Genomic DNA, 11,169 nt, shown 5'->3' with positions numbered 1-11,169 from the left:
GGCTCTAATAGCTTTAAGAGTTGCAAAGATGGAAAAAAATCTCCCCTTTTCAAGTTCTTCTATCTAGTAAGGTTTACTGTTCCATGTTCAGGGTGTGGACATTCATTCTAGTGGCTGAGACTCTTGGAAAGACAAATAGTGAAGTTTAACATTCAGACAGGTGCAGGAACTGAGGAGACCCCCACAACTCACATTTGACTGTTATGTAGGACACAAGGTGGGGGATCCTGGACCCAATGCAAGTACACCGTAATGTGTAAAGGGGAATAATGGAGACTACGCTTGCCCATAGGGAATAATGGACACCACTCTTGCCTATAGGGAATAATGGAAAGTATGCTTGCCTATAGGGAATAATGGAAAGCACGTTTGCCCATAGGGAATAATGGAAACCACGCTTGCCCATAGAGAATGATTGCCAACACTCTTGCCCAGAGGGAATACTGGAAAGGACGCTTGCCCGTAGGGAATAATGGAAAGCACGCTTGCCCATAGGGTATAATGGATTCCACCCTTGCCCATTGGGAATAATGGAAAGCACGCTTGCCCATAGAGATTACTGGAAAGCAAATTTGCCCATAGAGAATAATGGAAAGCAGGCTTACCCATAAGGAATAATGGACACCACACTTGCCCATAGAGAATAATGGAAAGCACGCTTGCCCATAGGGAATAATGGAAAGCATACTTGCCCATAGACAATAATGGAAAGCACGCTTGCCCATAGGGAATAATGGAAAGCATGCTTGCCCATAGGGAATAATAGAAAGCACACTTGCCCATAGAGATTTTAATGGAAAGCAAGTTTGCCAATAGAGAATAATGGAAAGCACACTTGCCCATAGGGAATAATGGAAAGCATGCTTGCCCATAGGGAATAATAGAAAGCATGCTTGCTCATAGGGAATAATGGAAAGCACATTTGCCCATAGGGAATAATGGAAAGCACACTTGCCCATAGAGAATAATGGAAAGCACGCTTGCCCATTGGGAATAAAGGACATCACACGCAAGAGGTCATTCCGGCTCTCCCAGCTCTCGGGAGGGGCTCTTTAAAAAGTTATGGCCGCTGCCGCTGTTCTCGCAGCTGCAATGCCCACACGGGGGGAGGGGCGGGGCGAAACGTTCCCTTGCCTCCCTGAGTCCCGGGCTGGTGGCCTAGGACTCGTAGTGGCAAATTCCACCTCTCACGTGTGATGTCCGAGTGGCAACAGACATCACATGCGAGAGGTCATTCTGATTCTCCCAGCTCTCGGGAGGGCTCTTTAAAAAGTTATGGCCTCTGCCACTGTTCTCCGCGGCAGCTGCAATGCCCGCGTGGGGGGAGGGGAGGGGCGAAATGTTTCCTTGCCTCCCTGAGCCCCAGGGTGGTGGCCTTGGACTTGTAGGGGCAAATTCCACCTCTCACGTGTGATGTCCGAGTGGCAACAGACATCACATGCGAGAGGTCATTCTGATTCTCCCAGCTCTCGGGAGGGGCTCTTAAAAAAGTTATGGCCGCCGCCGTTCTCCCAGCAGCTGCGACGCCCGCGCAGGGGAAGGGGCGGGGCGAAACGTTCCCTTGCTTCTTTGAGCACCGGGGTGGTGGCCTTGGACTCGTAGGGGCAAATGTGGTCTCAGAGAGGTAATTCTGGCTCCCCCAGCTCTCCTTAGGGCCTCTTTAAAAAGTTATGGCTGCCGCCACTGTCGGCAGTAGCTGTATTGGCAATCATGGATTCTCTCTTGGCAATTATGTACTGCAGTATCCCCTCTGGCCAAGCCTACTCTCCATTATTCTCTATGGGCACTCATGTATACCCTACAGGCAATCGCTGTCCTTAGTTTTAGTATGTCCCGCTTTGTGAGCTACTGGCATTGAAGTTGTGAGGAGCGAATTGGCTGCTGCATGATTTAGTATGCCCTGGAGCCATCCTTCCTGAGCTAAGATTGTGTGAGCCAGAGGCTAAAAAAACCTGTGAGCTAGCTCACACTAACTCAGCTTAGAGGAAACATCGGTTGGGAATCCAACGTTCCATTTGGACGTGACTGGCTATAAAAACGACAGGAAGACACGAGAATGGATATATCCGGAAACCTCGCGATAAATCAGTCACTCGGGACGCGGTTCGGGAATTGAACGAACGAGTCTGTCAGAGGGAGCGGCGTCTTTCTCGCGTGACGTATTTGCCAGTCGTTCTCTCCCTTGCGTGGCGTACGTGCCCGGAAGTAGCTGCGGCAGGCACGCGGAGAGCGCCTGAGTGGAGCAGAGAGAGTGGGGCGCCTTTTGTGTGTGTGTGTGTGTGAGACTTGAAAGAGGCAAACGGGGGAGGGGAATAGCTGTGCCCAGTAGTACGGGAGCCTCTAAAGGACAAACTTAATTTTTTTTTAAAAGAGCGCTGGCCAAGTTTGTTGCTGTGTCTGGCAAGATGCCCGGCATTGCTGCCCCTAAGAACCAGGAACGGAATCGTGGACGGAATCGTGACAACGCCATGGAGCCCCCGCCGGCTGATGTGGGTCTCTGGAGGAGGAAGGGAGGGAGGGGGGGTGTATTATATTATTGGGAGGGGTTGTCACCGTCCGTCTAAAGGCCGAGCGTTTGGAGAGGAGGAGCCGCTTGTCCCTTGTCTTTTCTCCCCTGACTACCATCTTTCCTCTTTTCACACACACACTCCAGACGGATTCCCCTGCAAAAGTCAAATCTGCTTTTGACATGGCTTGCAGTGTTGTCGGTTATTCCCTGTGACTCTGTCCCTGGACTGTTCTGTTTTATTATTATTATTATTATTATTATTATTATTATTAAGCTTTTTATCCCGCCCTCCCGCCGAAGCGGCTCAGGGCGTCTTGTCACCGGTCTTCAAATTTGATTAGAAAATCTCACTGAATGTTTCTCTAATGAGATCCGACTCCCACCCCCTGCCCTGCTTTCTATGCTTTCAAGGCCAGAAATGAATGGCTGGGGGTTTTATTAAGAGAACTGAAAGTAGTTTTGACAGAGGTTGTGCTTAGCGTGGGGTCTGCGGTGCATTTTTCATTCTGCTGTCACGCGGGTTTTTTTGAAAAGTCAACCCTGCCCCCCCTCCTCCATCTTCCAGATCGAAAAGAGAAAATGAGTATGTCCATTATAAACAGGTCCTTCTTTCAAGTCGGCTCTTGGGGGTGGGGGATGGTCCAGTCTTCTGTCTCCATCTTAACATGTGTTAGGACTGAAGTTGCATCTAGTAATTCCATTTACTTTCATTCATATATATGATAACATACCTAAATTTTGTAGGTAGCAAACTGTCCCCCCAGACTGAATGTAGTCCATAGTAATCCACACTCTTGTGATCTATCCACCCACTTGTGATCTAAGGCAGGGTTCAGCAAATCCCAGGTGCCACCATGCCTAGAAATTTCATTTTGGCACCTGGCATTTTCAATAGTAATTTATTGCAAGTGCCTCTCCGAGATTCTCAGTAGAAGTATGACGTTTGTTTCGGTGAGGAACAGAGGTTACCTTTTTGTTGTGATGACAACCAGGATTACCCCATATTTATTTATGTGCTTTGACACTTTTGCTACAGCTTTTTTTAAAAAAAAATGACAAGAAACGTTTTAAAAATGACAAGAAATGGTGAAGAGATTACGGTTCGGTTTTAATGGGTCATTAAAATATAAATATTGAGCTGCGGTGGCTCAAGTGGTTAAGACACTGAACTGCAGGCTGTGGAAGGTCGGTAGTTCAGCAGTTTGAGACCCGGGTGCCGCATGACGGAGTGAGCTCCCGTCTCTAGTTCCAGCTCCTGCCAACCTAGCAGTTCGAAAGCAAGAAATTGCAAGTAGATAAATAGGGACCATTTCGGTGGGAATGTAACAGCATTCCGTGCGCCTTGGTGTTTAGTCATGCTGGCCACATGACCACGGAAATGTCTTTGGACAGCGTTGGCTCTTCGGCTTTGAAACGGAGATGAGCACTGCAACCCTAGAGTCAGATTCGACTGGCTTTCGAGCAAGGGAACCTTTACCTTTACCTTTTTAAAATATAAAAGCCTGAAGGCTGAAAAATAAGTTTGGCTCCTAAATTTTTCAGTTGGCTGAATAAGCAAAAGAAAATTTGTCAGGGCCTGATGTAAGTTTATTCCCAATAATATCCCTTAAGATCAGCTGCTGTATAAAGTCTAAGTTGACTGTGTGGGTTTATTATTGAAGAAAAAGTTTTAAAGATGAAGCCAATTTCAATAAATTGTCATAGAAAACAGCATCTCCCCTTTTTAGTTCGGGAGATGGAGCAGTAGGGTGCTGTTTCTTGTAACTGTATTATATTTTCATATCAATGTTAGGAAAACGCTATAACTGTCTATGATGATGGAGTAACTATTTCTGTATGTTTCCAAAGAATACCCAATCGTAATATTTCTTTATCTCTGCTGTTTTTCCTAATGTGACCTAGGCACCCAGATTGATTTAAATGTAAAAAGTACTGCATCTTGTTATTGGGTGTGTTGAGCTTATTATGCACTCTTTTAGTGGTTTAGTGAGTCTCAAGCAGGTCTTTCCCCAGTTTTGTTACCTGAGATGCTTTCCATGAAGCAGAGGTATTGCATGCATGCTTTCGCTGAGCTGTGGTTCCTGTCCCAAACGTATGGGTCCTTACTGCCCCTGCTTGATTGGGGGGCAGGATTTGAACCCATGGCCTGATGGGCTCAGGTTGAAGTAAATAAACCAAAGTATTTGTTACATACAGGCAGGCTTCTATTGTCTATAGACAGAATCCCAGGACACAAACTTTAAGGAAATCACTGTGGCTCACTCATTCTGCCATACTGGCTGCCTTCATCCTACTTATGTCTTCCCATCAGCTGTGGTAGCTGCACATGAAGTGGTCCACTTATGTTTATTTTTGGATTTTCTACATATTTTGATTCCAGTGCCTCTGTTCTAAATGGGTTTTCTGCTTACATTTCTCTGCATATATTACATTGGCTGTTCACTTTAGTAATATGTGTATCTTAATTGTTTGTTACCCTATGCTGCAGCCCGGAGGTGCATATCAGATCTCAGAAAACCTTTGCTTAACATGGAAGAATGTTTTTCTTACAGTTTTAACTTAGTGTCTTTAAAAAATCTATTCAATATTAATCTTTTCCCTCTGTATTCCCCATAATGTGGCATCTTTGTTTTATACCATCATTCATAGGTCTATCTGAGCCCCTCTGTTTTTCTCTGTTTGCTCCATCATGCCCTGTTTTTCACCTGTCTTTGCACCCTATGGCAAGCACTCTCTTCTCTTGTTGCACTGTCACTGGTCCGCACAACTGTCTTTCAGCTACCGCCAGTCAGGCTTCTATGCTCCCTCATTGCACTTGCAGGTTCTTCTCTGTTCCCCACTACTGGTGTCCTGTACCCACAACTTAACCCCCTTTTTATCTTTCCACTTCCAGCAGGTCTATTTGCATGTCCACTTGCCAGTTTTTCCTAGTCCCTGTAGGATTTTCTGCTAATTCTGTTCTTTTTTCCTTTCTTCCTCCACCCCAGATTTCTCTGGCTTTGCACAGATTTGGTGCCTGTAATATATATTGCTCCTGGCAGTTCATCCAAAGGGAGTCTTGTACAGATGGGAGCTCGTTGGTGTGGTTGGTTGGCTGAAAAACTGGGCCCAGCTTTGCCAGGAGGCTCTGACTCTGAGGAGTAGAGGATCAGTGCAGACCTAGTAATGTGGGTGTTCTCCCACACTCACTTTTGATGGGTTTGGGCAGAAGTTAGATTGTCACAAGAAATGGGTAGGGACTGGAAGCAATGGGTATTTGAAACTCTGCACAGAACAGTTACCTATTTTAGACTGAACGTTTCTCCATTGGAGAGGAAAATGCTGTTTTTAACATAATAAAATTCTTGGCTGCAATCCACTACTTATATTCTTGAGAGTAAGTCCCACTGAACTCAGGGAAACGTCAGTAAACATGCAGTGGATTGGGCTATCTGCTCTTCCAAATTGATTATATGGATATAATTTGTAAAATAAGATATTGAAAAGTAGCCCTAATTCTGGGGACACTTGAATCCGTATATTAAAAAACAATACCACTGATGCACCTTTCAGGCATGAGGCTGAGTAAATAATGAATTCTACTCCTTGACTTGAAGTCTGGCTCCAGCAAGCCAACTGGGAAATTGAATGCCGGCGTCTGGGTCCTTCACAGAAAATTTTCTGTTCCCACAGGTTTATAGCAAACGGCTGTAATTGAGAGCAGGGGTTTATATCCGCTATCACGATGATGCATGGGAAGCATGGTGATTTCACAGTTGTCAAGCCACAAATCATTCTGTGATAAAAGAGTAGTTGAGAAAAGTTGATTTCTAGGCTGGTGTCACTTACAGATCTTACTTTTATTCCCTCTTGTATGTGACTGAGTGCCATATCTAACAATGCAGCATAGAATGCTATTTCTCATGGCTCATGTATTTTACAATGAAAAATACATGCATGTGCGCTATATTTTATTGGATATGAATTGATTCTGTACACAGATATGTGTACCAGACATTGATTCCTTATTTGGTAAATCATGTCTGCAGTATCCTTTCCAGACAGTATTGTGTGCTTTTTAGCACTCATTATTGTGTGTATAATATTATCGCCCCTTAAAAGCTGGCTGTACTCTAGTGATGACTGCCAAGTCACCTCTGCATACATGACTGTTTTTCCCTGTTTGAATGTAATAGTGTCAAGGCTTCTGGCACAATAACTTTCCTCTCCCCTTTTTAGGACTATGCGAAGGAAAGATACGGTCTATTGCCGATGATACAGTCTCAGGAGAAACCAGGTCAGTTTCAAAATTCTGAAAAGCCCACAGAAGCCTGTTGGGTTGTAAGTACCATGATATGCAAGATAGCACCAATTATTGCATTGGTTTGTATATAAAGATACCATTTCTAGCTCCAGAGGAGCCAGTCTGTCTGAGGAAAAAAGTAAGAGATTGTTCACTTCAGGCTCATGGTTTGCTGAAGATTGTGGGACTGTAACCAGATTCTCACACATGAGAGAAATTCCGTTCTTTGACTCTTAACTTAGACAAGAGAAGAAGGCTTGGCACGTTTCAAGGTGAAAATTAGAGAGGTGTCTTTCTTTTTAATACTTGAGAGGAATAACTAGTTTACCAGTTAGTCTCTGACCATGTGTGCTGCTTGTTTATCTGTATTACCCGTGGCCTAATGTATGCAACATTATTAAGATGGCTACACGTTCACACCAGTAACTTCAATCCAGTAGTTTTCACTTCATGTTCAAACCAATATACAAGGTTTTTAAAATAAATTATTTATTTTCCATTTTATTGTTGTACTCAATTATACAGAAGTTCAGCAAAACAAATATCTTAATGCATAGTCAAAAAAGCCCTCAATCATCAACGCTAAGAATCAAGGGTACCTCACATTAATAATTTATTAGTTGAGTCTTTAACTAAACTCCAAAATTGGCTGTTTCTCCTCATTTCCTCCAAGGTGTATTCTGTTCCAGTAGTTTAAGAAGCATTCCCAGCAACCTATAAATTCATGTTGAGCAACTCTCCTTCCATCTCATAACCTTTTATAAATCATAATATTTTTTTCCCCATGTTCATGACAAATGAAACCTTCAAGAGCCATACCTTTACTCCTGGTATTTTAACTTGCTATCAGTATCCTAGCTGCAGCTATAGCTACTGATCATCTATGGGTCTTTCAAATCCCTCTTGTGAATCAGTTTAGGAGAGCAATCTCAGTCTTATATGGTAATCTAGATTTTTAAAAAACTTCCACTATAATAAATATACATTACCAGTAGAAATGTGAAGGCCTAGAAAAAAACTGGGTTTTTTTCCCCCGAGCCCCCCCCCCCCCCCCCCCCCCAAGGAGCACTGAAAAAAAATTCCTGTGGAATAATTTCTCTTTTAGAAAGACTGAAATGCTTTTAAAGGTAAGATGGGCATGCTGTAGACATATAATATTCTTAAATCCAAGATGCAGTTCTGCACTTAGAAGGCTCCCTAATCTTCTTGAGGGGAGCTTTGCAGGGCTTTCATTGCTTCTCAGCAGTAGGAGTGGGCATGAACCAATAAACGATAAAGTGTATAGGCAGTTGTTGATTTTGCCATTTGCATGTTGGCACCCGCAGAAGCCCCTGTTGAAATGAACAAGGTTGTTGTGATGGAACATAGAGAGGTGGTCATGCAAATAAGAGAGGCCGAGGCCATGAATGGCTTTGTATGTCATATCTATTTCCTTAAATGAAGCCCGGTAACAAGTGGGCAGCCAATGAAGTGTCTGCAGAATTGGAGTAATATGCATATTCTGTCTAGCTCTTGCTAATAGTTGAGCCATGGCATTCTGGACCACTTAGAGTTTCCGAGTTGATTTTGAGGGGAGACCAATGTACAGTGCATTACCGTAGTCTAGTCTTGATGTTACTGTGGTGTTGATCCAGGTGGCAGGTCAGCCATATCAATGTAAGGCACCACCTTACAGGGTATGCTGAAGTGGTAGAGAACTTTTTTTTGCACCTGCATTAACTTGCTTCTCCAGTAATAAAGCTGGATCCAGTATACTGCCAGGACTTTTAGCTGAGTCAGCAAAGGTCAGTTGAACTCCATCAAAGGTGGGGAGAACAAAGTCCTTCAAGACGTTCACCTTCCCAACCAGCATTATCTCTGTCTTATCAGCGTTTAGTTTCAATGTGTTCACTTTTAGCCAGTTAACCACAGCAGCCAGGCAGCAATTCAGGACCTCTACTGCATCACCAGCAGATTTAGATAAGGACATACAGAGCTGAGTGTAATCAGCATATTGATGACAAGTGACTCCAAAACTATGAATGATTTGAATTAAGAGTTTTACATGGAGATAGAACTGCACTCTGTGGAACCACACAAGATAGTTCCCATGCTGATGACAACTGATTTCCCATAGCAACCCTTTGAGTCTGGTCCATGAGGAATGATGTGGAATGATTTGAATCAGGTCAGCACATATCCCTTGATAAACTATTTCTGCCTCCAAGCCCCTCAAGAAGATTTCATGATCTCCTGTATCAAAGGCTGCATATAAATTTAATAAGCGAAACAGAGAGGCTTGGCCTCTGTCTACATGCAGATGGAGGTCATCAGCTAGAGCCAGCAGAGCCATCTCTGTCCCATAGCCTGGCCTGAAGCCAGACTGAAAAGGTTCTAGAGCAGAACCTAGAGTTATCCAAGAAGACTTGGGGTCGATTCACTACTGACAAAGGCGGAGCCACGGTGGTGCGAGCGCAGGACGGCGCAGCACGGCAGGAGCCGGAAGGACGCAAGCCGGAAGCTGCAGCCAGAGGGCGGTCGCACACGAAGGAAAAACATCGAGCCGCCTGAGGTGGTGCCAGTCAGCCGAGGACGCCAGCATACCCCGCCGGAAAAGAAGAGAGAACGCACTGCCAACAAGGGTGTCGGTAGGGAAGTCCCCCCCCCCTAAAAATCTGTGGCCCTAGGTAGGTTAACTACTGCGACTATACCAGTAGCAGTACATTGTAAACCGCTCTGAGACCCATTAGGGGTCATGGGTGGTATATAAATGCAATGTAAATAAATAAATAAATACTGATCTCTCAGTCACATTGCCCAGAAAGGGTACATTAGAGACTGGGTGATAATTGGCCACATCATTCATCTGTAGGGATGTTTTTTTTAAGCGGTGGATGGATAAGTGCCTCTTTGAGTTGTCCTGAGTTAATGACTCTTTCATAACAGGCACAGAAGGTTTGGGATGGGCAAGGATCCAGGGTATAAGTAGCGGCCTTCACAGATCTCAAGATCTTGTCCATGTTCATCACAGAAACTGAGTCAAAATTATCCATAAATAGCCCAGGCAGTGTATTAGGCCTTTCTTCTGGAGTACCTATGTTACAACTGATATCCAGATCAGAGCATATCCTCAATATTTTATCAGCAAAAAACTTGGCAAAAGTGTTACACCTAATTGTCTTTTCCTGGAACATTAGAGATTCAGATTTAGGCATCAGTAGATGCTGAGCTACCTTAGAGAACTTGGATGAAAGTGAACCAGTTAATTCTGTAATAGTAGAGAAGTAACCTTTCTTTGCTTCTGTCACCACTGCTTCATAGGTCTTACAATAAGTTCTATAGCATGATCTGTCAGATTCAGTATGATTTCTCCAGCAGTGCCTTTCTAGACGTCTCCCAACCCTTTTCAGATCACTCAGCTTCATGGCAAACTAGGGAGCTGGATTTCATCCAAAGGGCGGGAGAGGTAGACGAGGGGCAACCTTGTCGACAGCTTCAAGGGCCTTCATGTTTCCACTGTGGCTTCAACAGAACACATGTTTTGAATCTTAAAATCCCCTAGAGCATTGTGGAATCTTGTAGGATTCATGAGCCTCCATGGGCATATCATTTTAACTGAGCCCTCTCTCATGCAGGGGTGGCAGACCCACATACACATTGGTTTTAAGTAGTGGTGGTCAGACCATGGTTCAGGACGAATCTCCAGCCCTGAAACCAAACCTACCCTCAAAAGATTAAGTCCAAGGCATGACTTCTTTCACGTGTTGGGCTAGTCACAATTTGGGAGAGATCCAGAGCAGTCAAAAAAGCTATAAAATCCTGGGCCAGTCCCAACAAAGTATCATCAGCATGTATGTTGAAGTTCCCCAGAACAATCAATCTAGGAGTCTCTAGCACCACAACCAACAGTACCTTCCATAAATATGTCAAATATTGCAGTTTTATAGGCTAAGTTGTAAGTGATGCATTTTGTTAAAGCCATAAAATTAGTTTGTTTGATAGAACAGTAAATATTGCATATATTTCAATTTCCCCCAAAATTTCATTTTTTGTCAAAAACAAGGAAACTTTTTTATCTGCGAACTCAAAATTTCCAGAAATTTTACATCTCTGCTTACCAGTAATTTTTAATTTCTGGACAAAGCCACCAGATATGTAGAAAGGTTCCAACATTTCCTTTATGGCATCAATACTTCCTAGAGATTGTTGGAAACATATTTGCCAACCAGCAGGGGTTAATTATCACCTATAAATAACTTCTGATTCTCTCTTAGACCAACATTGGCTGAGAACCTCAAGGGTTCTTTGAAAAAGACTTGCCCAGATTTCTTCCGGGATAGGTACTACAAGGTCTTTTCCCCATTTGTCTCTGTAAGATAAAACGTTTTCCATACACACT

General features: G+C 43.8%; 1 protein-coding gene across 1 annotated transcript in view; it reads left to right on the top strand.

The window, feature by feature from the left end:
- The first annotated feature begins 2,153 nt into the window (after positions 1–2,153).
- DARS (aspartyl-tRNA synthetase) overlaps positions 2,154–11,169 on the top strand; it is a 76,352-nt gene continuing 67,336 nt past the window's right edge. The window contains exons 1-2 of the mRNA XM_015417113.1: positions 2,154–2,489; positions 6,728–6,785. Coding sequence (XP_015272599.1) covers positions 2,406–2,489; positions 6,728–6,785 — 142 coding nt within the window. The 5' untranslated portion in view covers positions 2,154–2,405. The remainder of the gene's footprint in view (positions 2,490–6,727; positions 6,786–11,169) is intronic.

The sequence above is a fragment of the Gekko japonicus genome, unplaced genomic scaffold (genome assembly GCF_001447785.1).
Source record: "Gekko japonicus isolate JY-2015 unplaced genomic scaffold, Gekko_japonicus_V1.1 scaffold883, whole genome shotgun sequence".
In the NCBI taxonomy this organism is placed as follows: Eukaryota; Metazoa; Chordata; class Lepidosauria; order Squamata; family Gekkonidae; genus Gekko; species Gekko japonicus.
Note: the sequence above shows the minus strand (reverse complement) of the source record. Positions and strands in the feature narration are given on the sequence as shown.